Here is a 23392-nt window from a genome sequence, read left to right as displayed (position 1 = left end):
CTCAATCAGAAAGATTTCTGGCTCCCAGGTGTCTTTTATACAGGTAACGAGCTGAGATTAGGAGCACACTCTTAAAGGGAGAGCTCCTAATCTCAACTTGTTACCTGTATAAAAGACACCTGTCCACAGCAGCAATCAATCAATCAGATTCCAAACTCTCCACCATGGCCAAGACCAAAGAGCTCTCCAAGGATGTCAGGGACAAGATTGTAGACCTACACAAGGTTGAAATGGGCTACAAGACCATCGCCAAGCAGCTTGGTGAGGAGGTTACAACAGTTGGTGCGATTATTCGCAAATGGAAGAAACACAAAAGAACTGTCAATCTCCCTCGGCCTGGGGCTCCATGCAAGATCTCACCTCGTGGAGTTGCAATGATCATGAGAACGGTGAGGAATCAGCCCAGAACTACACGGGAGGATCTTGTCAATGATCTCAAGGCAGCTGGGACCATAGTCACCAAGAAAACAATTGGTAACACACTACGCCGTGAAGGACTAAAATCCTGCAGCGCCCGCAAGGTCCCCTGCTCAAGAAAGCACATATACATGCCCGTCTGAAGTTTGCCAATGAACATCTGAATGATTCAGAGGACAACTGGGTGAAAGTGTTGTGGTCAGATGCGACCAAAATGGAGGTCTTTGGCATCAACTCAACTCGCCGTGTTTGGAGGAGGAGGAATGCTGCCTATGACCCCAAGAACACCATCCCCACCGTCAAATATGGAGGTGGAAACATTATGCTTTGGGGGTGTTTTTCTGCTAAGGGGACAGGACAACTTCACCGCATCAAAGGGACGATGGACGGGGCCATGTACCGTCAAATCTTGGGTGAGAACCTCCTTCCCTCAGCCAGGGCATTGGAAATGGGTCGTGGATGGGTATTCCAGCATGACAATGACCCAAAACACACGGCCAAGGCAACAAAGGAGTGGCTCAAGAAGAAGCACATTAAGGTCCTGGAGTGGCCTAGCCAGTCTCCAGACCTTAATCCCATGCAGTCGCACTACGCTTCACTCCACAGGTAATATTACACTTCACTACATTACAACGGTTTGATTTGTTTGATCTGAGCAATTTTTTCTTAGCTAGCTACATAGCCGTCTTTGTATCAAAGATAATCGTGTAGCTTAGAGTAATTATCGAAGTTAGCTATCTTCATCCTCCTAACGTAGTCATCACTGCTAGCTAGCTAGTCAACACTGCTAGCTAGCCAACCAGCCAACTTCCACCGACTAGCAGCACTGTAGAATCTATTACATTACAACGGCACGACTTGACTAGTGTAGTGTTAGTGAGCCAGCTACATAGTTGTCTTTGCTGTCTTTGCATCTAAGATAATTGTGTAGTTTAGAGTAATTATTAGTAACTAGCCAGCAGTGACGCGACGCCAGACTTAGTCAACACACCTAGTCATCATTAACCCACTGCTAGCTAGCTAGCCAACAGCTGGCCAACCGTTACCGACTAGCAGCGCTGTAGATACTAATACTTTACAACGGAACGATTTGACTAGTGCAGTGTTGGCTAGCTAGCTACATAGTTGTCTTTGTCATAGCTTGATAATTGTGTAGTTTAGTAATTACCGAGGTTAGCTAGCCAGCTATTGCCGTCCCCCGCGACGCCATTTTTCCAAACCCAGCCAACTATTACCGACGAGTAACACTGTAGAAACTAAATACATTACAAAGGAACGTCTTGATTAGTGTTATGTTAGCTAGCTACAAAGTTGCTTTTGTATCATGACAAGGTGTAGTACTGAAACTATCGAGGTCACCTAGCCAGCTACACCTAGCCAGCTACACGTTCAAACAAAGTCAACAACGCAGCCACTGCTAGCTAGCCTACTCCACCAGCCAGCAGTACTGTGTCATTTTAGTCAATAAGATTTTTTGCAACGTAAGCTTAACTTTCTGAACATTCGAGATGTGTAGTCCACTTGTCATTCCAATCTCCTTTGCATTAGCGTAGCCTCTTCTGTAGCTTGTCAACTATGTGTCTGTCTATCCCTGTTCTCTCCCCTCTGCACAGGCCATACAAATGCTCCACACCGCGTGGCCGCTGCCACTCTAACCTGGTGGTCCCAGCGCGCACGACCCACGTGGAGTTCCAGGTCTCCGGCAGCCTCTGGAACTGCCGGTCTGCGGCCAACAAGGCTGAGTTCATCTCAGCCTATGCTACCCTCCAGTCCCTAGACTTCCTGGCGCTGACGGAAACATGGATCACCACAGATAACACTGCTACTCCTACTGCTCTCTCCTCGTCTGCCCACGTGTTCTCGCATACCCCTAGAGCATCGAGCCAGCGGGGTGGTGGCACTGGAATCCTCATCTCTCCCAAGTGGACATTCTCTCTTTCTCCCCTGACCCATCTGTCTATCTCCTCATTTGAATTCCATGCTGTCACAGTTACCAGCCCTTTCAAGCTTAACATCCTCATCATTTATCGCCCTCCAGGTTCCCTTGGAGAGTTCATCAATGAGCTTGACGCCTTGATAAGTTCCTTTCCTGAGGATGGCTCACCTCTCACAGTTCTGGGTGACTTTAACCTCCCCACGTCTACCTTCGACTCATTCCTCTCTGCCTCCTTCTTTCCACTCCTCTCCTCTTTTGACCTCACCCTCTCACCTTCCCCCCTACTCACAAGGCAGGCAATACGCTTGACCTCATCTTTACTAGATGCTGTTCTTCCACTAATCTCATTGCAACTCCCCTCCAAGTCTCCGACCACTACCTTGTATCCTTTTCCCTCTCGCTCTCATCAAAAACTTCTCACTCTGCCCCTACTCGGATGGTATTGCGCCGTCCCAACCTTCGCTCTCTCTCTCCCGCTACTCTCTCCTCTTCCATCCTATCATCTCTTCCCTCTGCTCAAACCTTCTCCAACCTATCTCCTGATTCTGCCTCCTCAACCCTCCTCTCCTCCCTCTCTGCATCCTTTGATTTTCTCTGTCCCCTATCCTCCAGGCCGGCTCGGTCCTCCCCTCCTGCTCCGTGGCTTGACGACTCACTGCGAGCTCACAGAACAGGGCTCCGGGCAGCCGAGCGGAAATGGAGGAAAACTCGCCTCCCTGCGGACCTGGCATCCTTTCACTCCCTTCTCTCTACATTTTCCTCTTCTGTCTCTGCTGCTAAAGCCACTTTCTACCACTCTAAATTCCAAGCATCTGCCTCTAACCCTAGGAAGCTTTTTGCTACCTTCTCCTCCCTCCTGAATCCTCCTCCCCCTCCCCCCCTCCTCCCTCACTGCGGATGACTTCGTCAACCATTTTGAAAAGAAGGTTGACGACATCCGATCCTCGTTTGCTAAGTCAAGCGACACCGCTGGTCCTGCTCACACTGCCCTACCCTGTGCTTTGACCTCTTTCTCCCCTCTCTCTCCAGATGAAATCTCGCGTCTTGTGACGGCCGGCCGCCCAACAACCTGCCCACTTGACCCTATCCCCTCCTCTCTTCTCCAGACCATTTCCGGAGACCTTCTCCCCTACCTCACCTCGCTCATCAACTCATCCTTGACCGCTGGCTACGTCCCTTCCGTCTTCAAGAGAGCGAGAGTTGCACCCCTTCTGAAAAAACCTACACTCGATCCCTCCGATGTCAACAACTACAGACCAGTATCCCTTCTTTCTTTTCAATCCAAAACTCTTGAACGTGCCGTCCTTGGCCAGCTCTCCTGCTATCTCTCTCAGAACGACCTTCTTGATCCTAATCAGTCAGGTTTCAAGACTGGGCATTCAACTGAGACTGCTCTTCTCTGTGTCACGGAGGCTCTCCGCACTGCTAAAGCTAACTCTCTCTCCTCTGCTCTCATCCTTCTAGACCTATCTGCTGCCTTTGATACTGTGAACCATCAGATCCTCCTCTCCACCCTCTCCGAGCTGGGCATCTCCGGCGCGGCCCACGCTTGGATTGCGTCCTACCTGACAGGTCGCTCCTACCAGGTGGCGTGGCGAGAATCTGTCTCCGCACCACGTGCTCTCACCACTGGTGTCCCCCAGGGCTCTGTTCTAGGCCCTCTCCTATTCTCGCTATACACAAAGTCACTTGGCTCTGTCATATCCTCACACGGTCTCTCCTATCATTGCTATGCAGACGACACACAATTAATCTTCTCCTTTCCCCCTTCTGACAACCAGGTGGCGAATCGCATCTCTGCATGTCTGGCAGACATATCAGTGTGGATGACGGATCACCACCTCAAGCTGAACCTCGGCAAGACGGAGCTGCTCTTCCTCCCGGGGAAGGACTGCCCGTTCCATGATCTCGCCATCACGGTTGACAACTCCCTTGTGTCCTCCTCCCAGAGTGCTAAGAACCTTGGCGTGATCCTGGACAACACCCTGTCGTTCTCCACTAACATCAAGACGGTGACCCGATCCTGTAGGTTCATGCTCTACAACATTCGCAGAGTACGACCCTGCCTCACACAGGAAGCGGCGCAGGTCCTAATCCAGGCACTTGTCATCTCCCGTCTGGATTACTGCAACTCGCTGTTGGCTGGGCTCCCTGCCTGTGCCATCAAACCCCTACAACTCATCCAGAACGCCGCAGCCCGTCTGGTGTTCAACCTTCCCAAGTTCTCTCACGTCACCCCGCTCCTCCGCTCTCTCCACTGGCTTCCAGTTGAAGCTCGCATCCGCTACAAGACCATGGTGCTTGCCTACGGAGCTGTGAGGGGAACGGCACCTCCGTACCTTCAGGCTCTGATCAGGCCCTACACCCAAACAAGGGCACTGCGTTCATCCACCTCTGGCCTGCTCGCCTCCCTACTTCTGAGGAAGCACAGTTCCCGCTCAGCCCAGTCAAAACTGTTCGCTGCTCTGGCACCCCAATGGTGGAACAAGCTCCCTCACGATGCCAGGACAGCGGAGTCAATCACCACCTTCCGGAGACACCTGAAACCCCACCTCTTTAAGGAATACCTGGGATAGGATAAAGTAATCCTTCTAACCCCCCCCCCCTTTAAAAGATTTAGATGCACTAATGTAAAGTGGTTGTTCTACTGGATATTATAGGTGAATGCACCAATTTGTAAGTCGCTCTGGATAAGAGCGTCTGCTAAATGACTTAAATGTAAAATGACTTAAATGTTCGAGTTGCCAAACGTCAGCCTCGAAACCTTAATGACTTGGAGAAGATCTGCAAAGAGGAGTGGGACAAAATCCCTCCTGAGATGTGTGCAAACCTGGTGGCCAACTACAAGAAACGTCTGACCTCTGTGATTGCCAACAAGGGTTTTGCCACCAAGTACTAAGTCATGTTTTGCAGAGGGGTCAAATACTTATTTCCCTCATTAAAATGCAAATCATTTTATAACATTTTTGACATGCATTTTTCAGAATGTTTTTGTTGTTATTCTGTCTCTCACTGTTCAAATAAACCTACCATTAAAATTATAGACTGATCATTTCTTTGTCAGTGGGCAAACGTACAAAATCAGCAGGGGATCAAATACTTTTTTCCCTCACTGTATGTATACTCATTTTAAATCAGATTTGGGATCTGATTACATATTTATATGGAACTGCACTCATCTGCATCTTGTCTTAACAGTGTCTGACATATCAATATAATATCAATAGAATGATTCATATTTTGCAAGGATGCAAGTCACGGGGTCAGTACGTCAAACACATGGTACGTCAAACACACAATGCATCTCAAATTGGGGGACACAGGTAACACACACCACGTTGTTGCCGTGGTAACAACTCGACAATGCGAAACTGGGCAACAGGCGTTGACGTCACCCAGGTAGAGGAGTTTCTCAGCGATGGCGTCATTAACTCCTGATCTTTCTTTTTCTCAACTCTTTTCTCCATCGGTTTATCTTTACCTCTTTCTATCCCTCTTTGGCTGTTTTTCTCTCTATTCCTATTTTACTCTGTTTTTCTCTCTACTCGTCTATCTCTATTCCTTTATCTCTATATTCAGTCTTTCATTTCCTCCAGCCCATTGTGTGTGTAGAATCTCTGAATCCATCACTCATTAACACAAACAACAGCCTCTGGCAACAGAAATGCCCCCCAGTAGTTATTCCCTGCTCAACAGGTACAGGGCGCTGTGTTGGGGGGAGGCACGAGACCCCTCCAGGCGGTGTGTGTGTCGTGTGTGTGTCATACGGCAGTCAACACTTGAGCTGCTCCATCTCAGAGCACTCTGTGTCCATGTCCGAGTCGTAGAGCGAGTGGCCTGTGAGGTCACTGTCTGGTGAGATTGTGTGTGTGTGCGTGTGAGGAGGGCTGGCCTCGTCCTGGAAGGTGTCTGTACGGGAGTAGAGCCCCAGGTCCTGGAGTTTGGACGGGGAGTCGTCGTCCTCTGTGGTGTCACCGTAACAGAAATCCTCCAGATCAACGAACCACTCGGGCCAGAAGCGCCGGCGGATCCTCTCACAGTAAATGGCCAGGTTGATCAGCTCGCCTGGAGCGGATAGGGTGGGTCAAAGGTCAACACAAAGGCAAAGGTCAACAAGCTCAGCTGAGAATGGGTCAAAATGTGGTGTGTTTTATTCAATAAAGATGGAGTCTCTTCTAGTCTGATTGTTGTCAAGGTTTCTTCCTCATCACAGATTTTTTTCGTTCTTTTTTTGTTTTGACATTTGACAATTTGTTATTTTGTGTGTTTCCACATCACCCCACAAACAACACAACAAGGAAACAAAACGTCCACTATACAACACATTCCCCAAGATGATCAACATATGATTTCCAAATTTCCTTAAACACTTCCGTTTTTATTTTATTTTATAATATACAAAATCCAACTTTATGTAGCTAGATTGTTCAGTCCTCCACTTTGTTATTGAGGGTCAATATGAGGCCTTCCAATTGATGGTTCTACTTTTTTTGCAGCAAATTAGACGTAGATTACAAAACTTTCTCTGATATTGATCATCAATATTTTCATTTCCCAACAGACATAATCGTAGAGATAGATGGATATACATTCATAGACACAATGAAATGATAGTCATACCATTTTGGGATAATGTATGTTCTATCAGAAGACCACAGCATATGTAATAGGGTTCCTTTGTGCTTTTTGCATATCCAACAGAGATGTGACATTTCTGGGTGCATTATATGCATTCTGGCAGGAGTATAGTAAGTCCTATGAATTATCTTAAATTGCAGTAGTTTATGTCTTAGGTTGTAGGAGCAGGTTTTAGCATTTGCACATATCTGTGACCAAAGGTTCTCCTCAATTTCGTCCTTTAGATATAGAGTTTCAAATCAACCCTTCATATAACTTGGCAAATCAACTTCTTTGGCATATCAGCTTCTTTCAGTATTTTGTCTATGCTAGATGCCTTAGGTTCATACAGATTCTGTTGAAGCGATTGAATACGATTTCTGAGTTGTAAGAAGTTAAAGAAATCGGCCTTGGATAATCCAAATCCGTCTTGTAGTTGATTGAATGACAGTAGAGATCCATCATAGTACACAGGTTCAAAATTCATGATGCCACTTTAGAACCAGGACTTAAAGGTGTTGTCATTAAACACGGGAGGTTGTTCCAAATAGAGGTGCCTGGCAATATTGGGTCTTTGAATTGAGAATCATTGGATTGTCTGTTTTTTTCTTGGACCCGAAGTAGTGAATATATTTTAGATCCTAAGGTATTACATTTATGGCTTTGATACTCCTCCATGCACAGGATAGTCTGCTGTCTATTGTTAAGTGAACGCAGGTGTGCAGCCCAGTAACACATTTTCATATGAGGTAGTCCAAGACCTTCAGCTTCATAGGGTAAGTGTAAAACAGTCAATTTGACTCTTGAGGTCTTTCCATTCTAAATAAAGTTGGAGAGCAGGCCATGTATTTTATTTAAAAAGTTGGATGGAATTGAAACTGGCAGGACCTGAAATACATCAACCTTGGTAATATATTCATTTTGATTATGTTGACCCTGCCTAACATAGAAATAGAGAGAGATCTCCATCTCTGAACATTGGACTCAATCTTAACTAGTAAAATAAAATATTTGATTTTATATGCCTCCTCCTGATTGCATGGTATCAGTACACCTAGGTATGTCATATGCATCTTTGTTCATTTTAAAATGTACTTTCTAAGCTTGAGAAATCATAATTAGAAATGGGCAATATCTAAATTTTCTCCCAATTCGCTTTGAATCCTGATACAGCACCACATGTGTCTAACAGAAGTAAAATAAATGACAGAGAATGTTGTGGTTCAGATAAATAAAGTAAAATGTAATCTGCATACAATGATATCACATGTTGATCTCCACCAATCTCTTTGCCCCGGATTGAGCCATGAGTTCAAATTGATGCTAGGGTTTCTGTGGCTAAAGAAAATAAATAACTAGACAGAGGTCATCCCTGTCACGCTGCTTTGGGGAATTTGTACAATTGCTCAATCCAGGAGATAAATACCGGACCAAAACAAAACGCTTTGAAGACAGCCACCAAATATACCCATCCCACCCTATCTAATGCTTTTTCAGCATCTAATGGTACTGCCACTTTTGGAGCGTTCAAGTTTTTAGTATGACGGATTATATTTAAAAAATGGCAGAGATTGTTTGATCTGAGTTGATCTGAGTGAATCAACTTTTGTATTACTGTTTGTATGCAAAAAGCCAACACTTTAGCAATGGTTTTGTAATCCACATTCAAGAGGAATATTAGGCGGTAAGATCTGCATGACAATGATTCCTTATCTTTCTTTTTAAGTAGGGTGATTGCCCTCAATGTTGCCCTAACTTGCTATTTATTTATTTTTTGGAACCCTTTCTGGGGAGTAATGTTAACCATGACACGCAATGTGGCTTGTTGGTGAAACTCACCTTTGATGAGTTGCTCTGGCCTTGTGCCCGGCAGGGTCCACATGGCAGGGGCTAGATGGCTGAACACAGTGGCATCCACCATAGACAGCTTAGGACCCATCAGGTACTTCTTATCACCTACCCAGAAAAACACCAAGAATCAGGGGGCGAGAAGAATGTTGTATGGAACAAGGGACATGGGGGTAAAATTTTGACTGGAAATTAGTCCTCATGGTGTAGTGTCCTACTTTCTCCAGAAGAGGACAGAATTGTACAATTTATCTTGTTATAACATTTACATTTTAGTCATTTAGCAGACGCTCTTATCCAGAGTGACTTACAGTAGTGAATGCATACAGTTCATACATTTAATTTCATGCATTTTTTTTTTTGTACTGGCCCCCCGTGGGAATTGAACCCACAACCCTGGCGTTGCACACACCATGCTGGCGTTGCAAACACCATGCTCTACCAACTGAGCCACAGGGAAGACTATAAAAAGGCCGCTCCTTTAAGCACTTGAAACTGGCCATAGTACTGTAAACTCAAGTAATTGAATTAAACCACAATGGAACCTACAGCTGGCCTTAGCCCTAGTTATGAGATTAACAAGGCTTCTAAGACTGCAGACTGTACCTTGTGAAATGAGATGGGTATGATGATCTGTATGATTGTGATTTTAATGATTATCTACAGTATACCCTCACCCTACCGAGTAGGGTGGCCAGCGTCCGCATGTCCTTCTCCATTAGAGCGTAGACCTCCTCCTTGGTGAATCGTCCAATCCCGTGGCCGTACATCTCCCTCTTCACGATGCCGCCAGTCAGGCGACTCAGGATCCACTTGAGTAGGTCACTCAGTGGCCCACTCACTGCCAGCATCTTCTGGGTCTCCTCCAGGTTGTCCACCCACTGACAGTACGCTATGGTCCTGTCATCACACACAGACGTGATGTTCATTAGGTCAACAGTATCTCAAATCCATACGCTGATAAAGTGTGGTCCCAATGGCACAGTTGGTTGGAGCATGGAGTTTGCAACACCAGGGTTGTGAGTTTCAAGGGACAGATGTAATGGTTTGCGACCCAATCACATTCACTAGTTTATCATCCTATCCCTCAGAATCAAATAAATTAGGTCTCCTAACAGAGCAGCATCTAGTGGATGTCTTACTGTAGTGTCAGGAAGTGTCTCACCAGTAGAAGTGTTCCTCCACCATCTTGGTGACAGCCTGGGACACAGCCTTCTCCGGGGGACTGAGGTTCTTGTTGAGGCTCACGCCCAGCTTCTCCTCCAGGAAGTCGATGATAAACTCTGTACCAGACACCTGCTCCTGGTTGTACTCTATCCATGGCATCTTCCCCTGGGGAGACAGCTTCCCATCAAAGTAGTTCTGCATGACAGAGGGAGCGATAGAAAGGAAAGAGGAAGAAGGAATTTCAATGGTCAGTTACTCTTCAATAGAAAATGACACAATGTTACATCAAATAATTCAACTACGCACCAACCCAAACATCCCTCTCTCTTTCTCTGTCTCTCTCCCCATCCCTCTCTCTCTCTCACACACACACACACACACACCTGGTAGGGCAGGTCCACCATGCGCAGGTAGGTCTCCATCTTGAGGCAGAAGGGGGAGAGGGAAGGGACACCACTCTTTGGCCTGGAGAACTGGTGAAGGATGATGGTATCTTTAGAGTTCAGCTCCTGTTCTTTCCTATGGACCAGCCAGAGCAAAGCAGTTTGAGCTCCTAATCTAATCACTCATCCTTATACATTTTATTGAAAGCAACTTACGGTTAGTGCATATATTCATTAAATGTGTGTAGGCCTCCCGAGTGGTGCAGCGGTCAAAGGCACTGGATCACAGGGCTAGAGGCGACACTACAGACAGGGTTCAATCCCAGGCTGTGTCACAGCCGCGACACCCATGAGGCAACTGGCCCAGCGCCGTCTGGGTTAGGGGAGGATTTGGCCAGCTGGGATGTCCTTGTCTCATCGCGCATCTCCTTGTGGCGGGCCGGGCGCATGCACGCTGACTTTGGTCGCCAGCTGTATGGTGTTTCCTCCAACACATTGGTGTGGCTGGCTTCCGGGTTAAGCGAGCAGTGTCTCAAGAAGCAGTGCGGCTTGGCGGGGTTGTGTTTTGGAGGACACATGGCTCTCGAACTTTGCCCCTCACGAGTCCATACGGGAGATAGTTCAAGACTGCAACTACCAATTGGAAATCACAAAAAAAATGTGGGAATCAAACCCTCAATTCCGATGTAGCAAGGCCATCCTCATATTAAATTAGTGCAAATTATGTCCCAATTCAAACACACTGTACATTATTTTAGAATCTCTGGATGTCTGGATCCCCTAGTAGGTTATACACACTGTACATTATTTTAGAATCTCTGGATAACTTCCAAGCTTTTACATATATCTGGAGTCGATTATAGGCTAATGATCAAGTTGTACTTTGAAAATAATCAAGGAAATGTTCTTAGATCTTACACAACAATCTCATGTGCTACAGTAGTTCCCGTTTTACAGCTATCTAGCACAGAGAGCTTTGCACAAGACCCATGCTGAAACTTTCCTCGGGCAAGGGCGCCATTGCCACCGGGGAGTAGCTGTTCATTTAGCGGTGGTGCTGAAATGCCCACATACCTCAAAAAACAAACGTATTGATCCAGTTATCTATAGAATGCAAAGCACTTCGGTGTAATGACATATAGGGAAAGTAAATTAGACAGTAACTACTTAGAGATCGATTTAAAATGGGTCTCTAAGATAAGAGTACAGGCGGAGCAAAAAGAAGAGCTATGAGAAAACACACACAGTGCTAGCCACATGTAAAACAACAAAACAGTCAATCAAAATGCCCTTCTGTGTATACAACAACAAGCTTTAGGGCACAACGATTCCTATTGGTGTAGTGTGAAGTCAATTCAAATCGAAACAGGCATCCATCTCTGTAAGAGTGTGTTTATCTAGCTGAGTAGGCCTTGGGGTTATCGCTGCAGGTAACCCGAGATGTTTTTTTAAGGACCGCAGCGACCTAACTCAATTCCCCCAGACATTATTTCAGCTACAATCTAGGGATTCTACTGCGAAGCTGCAGTTTTCGGTCAAAGATGGTCAATTCCTGTTAGCTAATACATATTGGGGCCTGACTTTTAGCTGTATACTTCTCTCAAGTGCGAGGTTAGTAAAGGTCATTCTATCACAACCGCAATGTTTTTCTATACTGCCAAGACTCGACTCGACAGAAAACATGTTTGGCTTGGGTACAGCCATCTAGCCAATATCACATGTCCTATCATCCCATGCCCTTGAGAAATCGTAAATAAATAAGAGTCAACCTTTGCAGCAATGAAAATTAGCTTATTGTATTTACACACAAATATCTCTAATTTCAGGCTTCACGCTACATATGAACAAATCAATGGATGGTTTTAATTTGACATCTAGGCCTAATAGCCACAATCACTGGAATACGAAGAGCCATAACATTTGTGTGATTCATTGGTTTATTTATTTTCTTTCCATAACGCGACTAAACATGGAATCTCCTTCAAGCGGACCGGGCCGTTAGGCTACATTCATTTTGGAAGCCTACCTGATGGCGAGCAGCTCGTGCAGTAGATAGGCAGCGGCGGCAAGCAGAGCGCCCCCGGTCAGATAGAGCGTTTTCCGCCACCAAGAGTCCGACCCAAGGAGCGGCATGATCCCACCGTAGTCCTGCAGAGGGTAGGCGATGATGTACCCATACAACGAGAGCTGCTCATTGGAGCCGCACAAGCCGAAGGAGAAGCTCTGGTTCCGTCCAAGATCAACCACAAACGAGCGCGTCCAGGCGAACCCGACGCGCCAGTACATTCTCTCTCTCAGTGGCCTTTTTCTGCCTTGCTTTGGCCGGTTTTGGCTTCATCAACGGGGGCTTCATGCGTGCCAATGGGTCGTTGCGATGCGGGATGCGAGGAAGAAAGGGATAGGGGCCATCTCGCCTGGCGGTTGTCCCGTCCCGGCTGCGGGGTCGGTATCCTCCGCAGCCGATCGTCGCCGGTATCCTCCGCAGCCGATCTCACTCTGCCGCGGATGAGAGTGACGTCACGATAGCTGCACCTTTGAAACTGTTTTTGCGATCAGTTGGGCAATAGCATAGGCTACTCAATTTCCTGGCAACTTCAATGTAGGTTAATTGCATAGGCTACTTAAAAAATAAATAATTAACCGTTCCCATAAACTTTATAATATACATGTCTGCTTTGCAGCGTTGATAACAGTAACGACTCTACATTACCTCTCCTTACCAATACATATCGCACTAAAGTCATATAGGCCTAACTATTGCATGGTGGTGTAGCCTATGACTTTTATTTGTTGCAAGATGATCATTAGTTCTAGAAACTTTTAGACCATTACAAAATTAAATCCAGGCAACACAAATGTAGGGCTAGACGTGGTAGCCTATACAGCTGAGTTAGCCTCGTATCGTAGGCCATCTTGAAGTCTCGCGAGTTTATATTCTTTTTCGCTATACCGATTAATGAATGTATTTCTTTTTGGATTATATCTGTATTGTTCTGTATTACTTCACTTTTGGAGCTAGAAACACAAGCATTACTCTGCACCTACGATAATGTCTGCAAATATGTGTACCGACCAATAAACTTTGATTTTAATCTTTGAGTGAAGTGAAGCGAAACGAGACTGGTCGGTCAGGATGGTCAAGCGTCAGGCAACAGTTGAATGCCCCTGAAATAAAACATAATATGAAACATTCAGTCGTGCAAAGAAGGAGCTACAGATGCATCAACCGAATTTGGTTACTGCAATATTCATTTTATTACCACAAAAGATTTTCAAAAAGAAATACAGTTCAAGTAATAGCCAATACTTGATAAACCATACATTTTCATGTTGTGTTTCTATAGAGACAGGGGTAATGGTAATCCCAGTCAGTCACGTAAACACATTTGATAAATGATGGAGCCTGTAGAGGGGAAGGGAACTCTGAGGCAAAAGGCTGTATCTCAATAGTCTAAAAGCTGGATCCTCTCTCTCCTTTATCTGCAATGACTTGCAAACAGCCGGTATGTGAAAGTAATATGGAGCACGACCACCACCAGTCTGATTTCATCTAGATTTTCTTTTCGCATCAGTGTATATGAAGCAACCGATACAAGGAGAGGAATTCACTTCAAACTATTGGGATGCACCCAAAGAGAAGGGACCACTAAAAAAACATCACTTCCCTGCAATAGGACACAGTGTGCTCGTAAGTCTTATTACCTTGATAAACAGCTTATTTTGGAAGGCATTCAAGCACCCAGTTCTGGACACAGATGAACACGTACATATCACAGAAACCAAGAGAAACAACCTCTCTCAGACACACACACGGCAGCTCCCACTGTATTACTGTACAGAAAATATATCAATATATACAAGTAAATATGCACACAAAGGTATTGTGACACTTCAATTTGATAAAATACATGGCACATGCAGACAGAAAACATTGGACCCTGGCTTGTGTAGGACTGATTCAATATGCAATCAAGAACACACAGCTAAAAATCCACCTGCCTTCCCCACCAAAAATGTGGTCCTAACAATTCTCCATCTAAAAAAAGCAGAATAAAAAATTAAAATAACGTTTTTGTTGCAGGCTAATTATATCATGACAGTAAACACATTTGAGCACTTTTACTTGAAGAAGACAGCAAATACATTTCTTGATTTCTACCCAAGTAAATTTGCTCAATCAAGTAAAACACAAAAGACGAAATGAAAGACATGAGTAAAGCTATTTACAAAGGCTGGAGATACAACAGGTAATGAAGACACTTGAATCTAGCGGGTATACCCCCAGAAATTCCATTCTCCCCCATGACTTCACCTGCTAAACTCTGGAACCAATCAACGTAGACCTTAGATAACAGGACATGCAATCGGGTCACACAATCGAACAGCCTTACATCCTTTCAGAACGCATTTCAAACAGTACAGGGTCCAATCATCTTAGCGATACCAGTAAAAAGGACTACTATTCTCCCTGAGGAATGAAGACACTGCCAAATGGGCCACTCACACATCACAATCACTAATGATCAAGTTCTCTGGTCCCACGGAGCTCCATATTATATGATTGTTCCCCGAGAGTGTTCAAGGAAGTCAGGATCATCACAACTCATAGTCCCCCCCTCCCTCACTACATCCTCCTGTTTCTCACAGTTAGGTCCATAAGGTTTTGGTCGCGTTCCCCTGCTCAGACATTGAATGCATCAACCAATGGTTACGAGCAAAGTCATCAACTGTGCCGGTCGGGCACTATATTGCTATAACATGTGGTTAGCTGATACGTAAAATACCTATCCAGGTGTTGTAAGATCTGCCATGCGTTAGCAACACCTGGGCACAGGAACGCGCCCTTTAACTGTTGAGGGATGGAAACACAGGACTGCTGCCGCCGATTGGCTAATGCCAGCATTCCTGTGGCCATCTCTCTGATGAGTTATCATACATGAGCCGAGGTGGACATCCCATTGCCTATGACTGGATGTAAGAGTTATTCTGGTTCCCACTGGAGCTCTGGTCATTCTCACTGGTACACAAACAAAACAGGAAACAGTTAGTTGAGACAGGAAGTGAATGGGTCATGTTAACAGTACATAGGTGGAACACTAAAGTGAGATTAGGATAGATCTCTGTACCTGTTGGGAGGCGGCTTGGGTTTAGGCATCTTGTTGAGCACTGTAGCCATTTCCTTCCTGTCGTCAAAATTCTTCCACTGGTCGTACAGCTTCAGGATGACTCGGATGATCTCCAGGATCTGAGCAGAGCACATACGTCACCGCACAGACAATCAGCTTTCCCCTCCGATTGATGTATTAATATGCCATTTGTTTTGTGTGGCCGTACCTTCTCCATGTCGACAGAGAGCTCAGCAAACCACTGCCTGGCGTCTTTCTGCTGCACCACACAGGCAACATGCAGACATGCTGCGGATGCAGGGGGAAGAATGCATGTGTGTAACACCTCACCTATATTTTATTGAGCTGAATATCTACTAGTAGGAAATGTGAGAGGCCTGACGGGGTGTCTTACCTAGTGCGATCATGAAGGGAGGGTAGAGTAAACAGAGGTCTGTCCTATACGTGTCATTCACTACTCTCCTATAGAGAAATAAGACAGTGTTTCAATATTCTCATATCAAATCAATACATGCTCCTGCAAACAAAGAAAAATAAACACATACCAGGCCAATGGCAGTAGCATGTCCTCCTGCCCCATGTCCTGCACATACTGCAGCAGGGGTCTGTAGGGGTGGTACACTATCAAACAGCAGTCCTGGAACACGCATGAAATCAGTTCATGAATCCATCCATCCAACAAATGGATGACATCTAGCATTGAATGTATTGTGACAGAGACAAAACCTTCTATACTTACCATGAGCTCTAGTAGGTAGAACTCACATTCTAATATCTGTCATGAGGAAAGCAAATGAAGTACAAACTCAGTTTAGTAAATATATCAGTGTCATAGTCTCAACTTGTATCCCTTTTCTCTCTGTTATCTGGGAAATATCTGGGAATATTTCCAGTATCTGGGAATAACAACATTCTGCTAACTGAACCCCTACAGTGTGAATAATCACCTCCTTCATTGCGCCACACCACCAGAGAATCAATAATTGTCTACAAGGTGTTAGGACAGCCCCGACGTGGTCCTGGCAACTCCGTGGAATCAGTAGATAAATAACCGGCGCTGCAATCGTAGTCCACTTAGCGCCACAGCGATAGATACGCCCCGGTGAGGAGACGCCACCGACCACGGTCAAAATCACCTTCCATGGCGATGGGAGTTTTGCCATAGGCTTGCGAACACTAGTTGTGGAATGTGGCGTCTCCATAGACGCCAACATACTGATACCTAACTACAACACACAATGTAAAGGACTCTTACTGGTGTATAAACTGGGTGGTTCGAGCACTCAATGCTGTTTGGCTGAAAGACGTGGTATATCAGACCGTATAACACGGGTATAACTATACATTACTTTTTACTGTTCTAATTACATTGGTAACCAGTTTATAATAGCAGTAAGGCACCTCCAGGGTTTGTGGTATATGGCCAATACACCACGGCTAAGGGCTGTATCCAGGCACTCCACGTTGTGTCGTGCTTAAGAACAGCATTTTTGGCCATATACCACACAACCTTGGACCTTATCGCTTAAGTATAAATATTCCACAATGTAGTGAGTGTGTTACCTCAGAGATAGTTCCCACCACAATGCAACATGATTGTAACGCCTAGCTACAACAATGAATTATATTCAATCATTTAACTTTATAATAAATACTACATTGTTAAGCCTAAGAACTGTTCATACAGCACATCCTAAATGATTTCAACAGCAAGGTTAGGTGAGACTTACATGGTTCATTCTGTAAGGGAACTCCTTTGGGAAGGCATAGGAAAATCTTGTTTTTACTGTACAAAACAAAAACACTTGTTAGATTTGACATCAAATGAATGCAACCCATCAGAATGAATGTAACCTTTGTACCACTGCAAGAGTGTATTTGTCATCTTCAATATAAGATCATATCTAAACGGAAACGCTTCGTGTCTCCTTACTTACACACAGACGTTGCTGCAGAGATCAGACGAGTGTTTGAAACAACACCAAATTCCTGGAAGAGACAGTAACAGAAGGGCTTTGAGGATGCTGTCATAGTGCAGTTCACCCCATCCTACTCTATCAAAGACTATGTTACAGAGCAGTTAACCCTATCAGTTAAACCTATCCCTACTCCCACACAGACTATGAAAACTGGAAAGGCAGTGGGATATCAGGCCATATATACCTCCACTTTGGAGGCCAGGAACACACATGTAGGAGCCATGAGCACTGGGTCTATACTCTTCAGGGAGTACCTGCAAAGGAAGAAATAAGTAAGAGGGGGGAGACAAAGAAAGAGATTTGGAAGAGGCTCGAAGCTCAGGGCTCTACGCTGAGCACGTGTGCGCCTAAGTTGAAAAATGTAGGAGCACACAAAGAAATGTAGGAGCACAATGAAAAATATTTGAAGTAACAAGTCGTTTTCTTTGTAGTAATGGGGAAAGCATGACGGTGAAAAACTGCGCTCAGTGTATTCTCCATGGCACTCAGGGGCTGCGGTACAGTGAAATAATAATTCCAACAATTATCACCTGGGTGATTTTTTCCTAGGCGCCCTGGTGCTCCTAAATTAAAATTCCAGGTCGTACAGCAAAATATTTAGGCGCATGTAGTGGCACTGTAGAGCACTGTAGATATTACACAATGCTCCCCTAGTGCCATTTATAATTTGCTGATGAATAGAACACAGTGTTGTTGTCATGAAAATGGCATAAGCACCTGGCATAGAAACGTTTGAAGTAGACGGTTGCTGTAGCAATGACCTGCTGGCGGAGCTTCAGGTGTTCCCCCAGTGCCTGGATCACTGGAACAGAACAATAAGTTCAACACAAAGCACATCTAACCTCAATTGCGTCAAACAGCAACCTTACAAGTCACACGACACTGTACAGTGCACTCGGAAAGTATTCAGACCCCTCAACTTTTTCCACATTTTGTTACGCTACAGCCTTATTAGAAAATAGATTAAATAAAACATTTCCTTAATCAATCTACACACAATAGCCCATAATGACAAAGCAAAAACAGGTTTAGATTTTTTTAGTAAATGTATTAAAATAAAAACTTATTTACATAAGTATTCAGACCCTTTGCTATGAGACTCGAAATTGAGCTCAGGTGCATCCTGCTTCCATTGATCATCCTAGAGACATTTCTACAACTTGATTGGAGTCCATCTGTGGTAAATTCAATTGATTGGACATGATTTGGAAAGGCACACACCTGTCTATATAAGGTCCCACAGTTGACAGTGCATGTTAGAGCAAAAACCAAGCCGTTAGGTCGAAATAATTGTCTGTAGAAGTCCAAGACAGGATTGTGTCAAGGCACAGATTTGGGGAATGGTACCAAAAAATGTCTGCAGATTGAAGGTCCCCAAGAACACAGTGGCCTCCATCATTCTTAAATTGAAGAAGTTTGGAACCACCAAGACTTCCTAGAGCTGACCAAACTGAGCAATGAAACAAGATTCTCTGGCCTTGTTCAGGGAGGTGACCAAGATCTCAATGGTCATTCTGACAGTGCTCCAGAGTTCCTCCATGGAGATGGGCGAACCTTCCAGAAGGACAACCATCTCTGCAGCACTCCATCACTCAGGCCTTTATGGTAGAGTCGCAAGACTGAAGCCACTCCTCAGTAAAAGGCACATGACAGCCCGCTTGGAGTTTGCCAAAAGGCACCTCAGACCATGAGAAACAAGATTCTCTGGTCTGATGAAGCCAAGATTTAACCAATTGTCCTGAATGCCAAGCGTCACGTCTGGAGGAAACCTGGCACCATCCCTACGGTGAAACATGGTGGTGGAAGCATCATGCTGTGGGGATGTTTTTCAGCAGCAGGGATTGGGAGACTAGTCAGGATCGAGGGAAAGATGAACGGAGCATAGTACAGAAAGAACCTTGATGAAAACCTGCTCCAGAGAGCTCAGGACCTCAGACTGGGGTGAAGGTTCACCTTCCAACAGGACATTGACCCTAAGCACACAGCTAAGACAATGCAGGAGTGGCCTCAGGACAATTCACTGAATGTCCTTGAGTGGCCCAGCCAGAGCCCGGACTTGAACCTGATCAAACATCTCTGGAGAGACCTGAAAATAGCTGTGCAACGGCACTCCCCATCCAACTGGACAGAGCTTGAGAGGATCTGCAGAGAAGAATGGGAGAAAAATCCCAAGCTTGTAGCATCATACCCAAGAAGACTTGAGGCTGTAATCGCTGCCAATGTGATATATGTTTTATTTATTTTTTTATAAAAACCTGCAAACATTTCAGAAAACCTGTTTTTGCTTACCGTAAATTCCGGACTATAAACCGCAACTTTTTTCCCAGGCTTTGAACCTTGCGGCTTAAACAATGACGCGGCTAATATATGGATTTTTCCCGCTTTCAATTTTTTTTCTTCCAAAAAAACACATTCTGTGACGTGCTCAGTTTTTTGGCGGCATGAAGCTTTCATTAGACCAATGAAATTGCCGAACGGGTTAAGGTCAAACAATTTTTTTGTTTACTGTTTAGATTAAATCGAGCGCTCTCAAACTTCCCATCATTCTGATTACGGTAGTCATTTTGTCACCCTCATCATGGCAAAGACATGGAGAAATGCATATGATGCAGCTTTCAAGTTGAAGGCGATTGATCTGGCTGTTGGAAAAGGAAATAGAGCTGCTGCACGGGAGCTTGGTCTTAATGAGTTGATGATAAGACGTTGGAAACAGCAGCGTGAGGAATTGACTCAGTGCAAAAAGACAACTAAAGCTTACTGCTAATTTTTTATTTTTTGTTACAAGCCGTGTTTCGTTAAAGCCTATTTATTTTTGTTACAAGCCGTGTTTCATTAAATCCTATTTATTTTTGTTACAAGCCGTGTTTCGTTAAAGCCTGTGTAAAGTTAATTTGTTTCAATGTACCGGTAGACACCTGCGGCTTATAGACATGTGCGGCTTATTTATGTTCAAAATATATATATTTTTTTAAATTCAGTGGGTGCGGCTTGTATTCAGGTGTGCTTAATAGTCCGGAAATTACGGTAGTCATTATGTGGTATTGTATGTAGAACAATTTAATACATTTTAGATTAAGGCTGTAACGTAACAAAATGTGTAAAAAGTCATGGGGTCTGAATACTTTCTGAATACACTTTATATACAAAAGTATGTGGACACCCCTTCAAATTAGTGAATTCGGCTATTTCAGCCACACGTTTCTGACAGGTGTATAAAATCGAGCACACAGCCATGCAATCTCCATAGACAAACATTGGCAGTAGAATGGCCTTACTGAAGAGCTCAGTGACTTTCAACGCGGCACCGTCATACACCTTTCCAACAAGTCAGTTGTCAAATTTCTGCCCTGCTAGAGCTGCCCACAACTTTAAGTGCTGTTATTGTGAAGTGGAAACCTACAGGAGCAACAAAGTGGTAGGCCACAAAACCTCACAGAATGCGACCGCTGAGTGCTGAAGCACGTAAAAATCGTCTGTCCTCAATTGCAACACTCACTACTGAGTTCCAAACTGCCTCTGGAAGCAAAGTCAGTACTGTTTGTCGGGAGCTTCATGAAATGAGTTTCCATGGCCGAGCAGCCGCACACAAGCCTAAGATCACCATGCGCAATGCCAAGCGCTGGCTGGAGTGGTGCAAAGCTTGCCACCATTACACTCTGGAGCAGAGGAAACTTGTTCTCTGGAGTGATGAATCACGCTTCACCATTTGCACTTTGCATTCGTTGGACTGCCAAACTGTAAAGTTTGGTGGAGGAGGAATAACGGTCTGGGGCTGTTTTTCATGGTTCGGGCTAGGAACCTTAGTTCCAGTGAAGGGAAATCTTAATGTTACAGCATACAATGACATTCTAGATGATTCTGTGCTTCAAACTTTGTTTCAGCATGACAATGCTCCCGTGCACAAAGCGAGGTCCATACATAAATGGTTTGTCGAGATCGATGTGGAAGAACTTGACTGGCCTGCACAGAACCCTGACCTCAACCCCATTGAACACCTTTGGGATGAATAGGAACGCCGACTGCGAGCCAGGCCTAATCACCCAACATCAGTACCCAACCTCACTAATGCTGTTGTGGATGCATGTAAGCGAGTCCCCGCAGCAATGTTCCAACATCTAGTGGAATGCCTTCCCAGAAGAGGGAGGCTGTTATAGCGGCAAAGGGGGGACCAACACCATATTAACGCCCATCATTTTGGAATGAGATGTTCAACAAGCTTTTGGTCACGTAGTGTATGAGGTGGTAGCCTAGCGGTTAATCGAAAGGTCGCTGGTTCTAATCCTTGAGCAGACTAGATGAAAAATCTGTCCATGTGCCCTTGAGTAAGGCACTTAACCCTAATTGCTCCTGCTAAATGACTCAAATGTAAATATAGGTAATTGTTGCCGGTTATTGCTAGGAGTACAGTGTCAAATGAGATTTGAGGGTAATTCATGTTGTGACATGGTACCATTTCCCTAACAGTAAAACCATTCTCTCACCACACAGATTTATCATAGCATATGAGTCTGAAGAAATACCATTGGCAAAGAAGATCTGCAGTTTCCAGTAGTCCTCCTCAGACATGAACTTTATGTCCTTCTGACGCTCCTTCATCAGGTCCTGTTTGTCCAGGACCCACTGCAGACTAGTGAAAGAGAGGAGACAATCAACCACAACGAGCCCTCTCATACACACAGTATCATAACAACAAAACCGCTGATAGGAAATCTGAGAGCGGCGCGTCAGAAATAAACAATAACACAAAAATGCCTTGACGACCTGTGCACTAAGTTAATGTCAGTGTGGCTACGCTATCAAGCCAGCTCGCTAGGGGCACAAAAATACTTAGCTGTCTCTACAAATAAATCTCAGCATTCATATCTAGATAATTACCACTAAGAAAAATGACCACTAAATGTTCATCCGGTACACTAATATTGACATAATATAAGACTAGAGTGGGCGGACAAGCTGAAGTTAGGTAGCAAGCTAGCTTGCTAACTCTAGCTAGGCCCCAAATCAATGGAGTTTCTTTCCCATACATAGTCCTAATACATCACGTTTGGACAGAATACTTACTAATGTGAGCTCTGCCAGAAGTTCCCAGCCATGGCTTATGAGTTGAGGTAGAAAATGTTATTTTAAAATGTCTTTATTTTGAAAGATGACACGGGACATAGAGAAGAAAGTGGTCAGCTTATCAATTTGCAGTGCAACACTCAATGCTGTTCTGACGGCGACTGGGGCGTGATGTGCTTGTGTTCCACTAAGCTGGGTCTGGGTTGCTAAAAGGGTGGGAAACGCACATCTCTTGTTGTCTAATTTCGCGTGTAAATATACAATTGTTAAAATATCGATGTTGCCTAACCATCAGGGTTGGGGTCGATTATGAATTGAGTTGCAAATTGCTCTTTGATTCCAATTCAATTTTACATTTGAATTAAATTTGAATTCACACTCCACAGAAATAAGATTTTTAATTGAATTTTAATTAAAGGAAGTAGAATTTAATTCAATGAAATTCAATGTACAGGTCATTCAAATTGCTAATTTATTCTGCATATCACCATAGTAATGTTTAATCTGAAATCATGTATGGTTACCAATACCATGCAGCATGAGGTTGAAAGATTTCATTTAAAAAAAATCATTCTCCTAAAACAATTAAAAGTAATTACAGTGGTCTGGAAAAATTGTAAGATCACGTTGTGGGTTGTCTACAATAATTCATAATCCCCTCCATTTAAATATCAGAAGAAGAAAGAAAATCCCAGAATGCATTAGATCAAACACTGCGGTATGGAAGGGAACAATCCAGCATCTCATGACAAAAATACTATTAAAATCAAATCAAATTTTATTGGTCACAAATATGTCATTAGCAGATGTTATTGCGGGTGTAGCGAAATGCTGGTGCTTCTAGCTCCTACAGTGCAG

At 44.4% G+C, this 23392-nt stretch overlaps 2 protein-coding genes across 3 annotated transcripts; both read right to left on the bottom strand.

Annotated features, from left to right (window-relative positions):
• Window positions 1–5810: 5810 nt before the first annotated feature.
• On the bottom strand, window positions 5811–12853 carry LOC115174686 (failed axon connections homolog). 2 transcript variants are annotated; one of them, XM_029733467.1, is made up of 6 exons: window positions 12395–12853; window positions 10369–10504; window positions 9984–10180; window positions 9501–9718; window positions 8810–8926; window positions 5811–6418 (listed from the first exon to the last, which is right to left on the bottom strand). In XM_029733467.1, the coding sequence occupies exons 1-6, from the start codon at window positions 12652–12654 to the stop codon at window positions 6126–6128; spliced, it is 1221 nt and encodes a 406-aa protein (XP_029589327.1). In that variant the 5' UTR covers window positions 12655–12853; the 3' UTR covers window positions 5811–6125. The 2 variants fall into 2 exon arrangements, with proteins under 2 accessions (XP_029589327.1, XP_029589328.1); XM_029733468.1 differs by lacking the exon at window positions 12395–12853 and adding an exon at window positions 10585–10682.
• A 746-nt stretch (window positions 12854–13599) lies between these two features.
• Window positions 13600–22690, bottom strand: LOC115174685 (cyclin-C). Its single transcript, XM_029733466.1, has 12 exons — window positions 22535–22690; window positions 21994–22100; window positions 18191–18275; window positions 17658–17727; window positions 17432–17483; window positions 17225–17280; window positions 16234–16269; window positions 16040–16131; window positions 15889–15956; window positions 15703–15782; window positions 15495–15613; window positions 13600–15385 (listed from the first exon to the last, which is right to left on the bottom strand). Exons 1-12 carry the CDS (start codon window positions 22564–22566, stop codon window positions 15331–15333), a joined length of 852 nt encoding a protein of 283 aa, XP_029589326.1. The 5' UTR covers window positions 22567–22690; the 3' UTR covers window positions 13600–15330.
• Window positions 22691–23392: the final 702 nt, after the last annotated feature.

The sequence above is a fragment of the Salmo trutta genome, chromosome 35 (genome assembly GCF_901001165.1).
Source record: "Salmo trutta chromosome 35, fSalTru1.1, whole genome shotgun sequence".
Taxonomy (NCBI): Eukaryota; Metazoa; Chordata; class Actinopteri; order Salmoniformes; family Salmonidae; genus Salmo; species Salmo trutta.
This window is presented reverse-complemented; position numbering and strand designations above follow the sequence as displayed.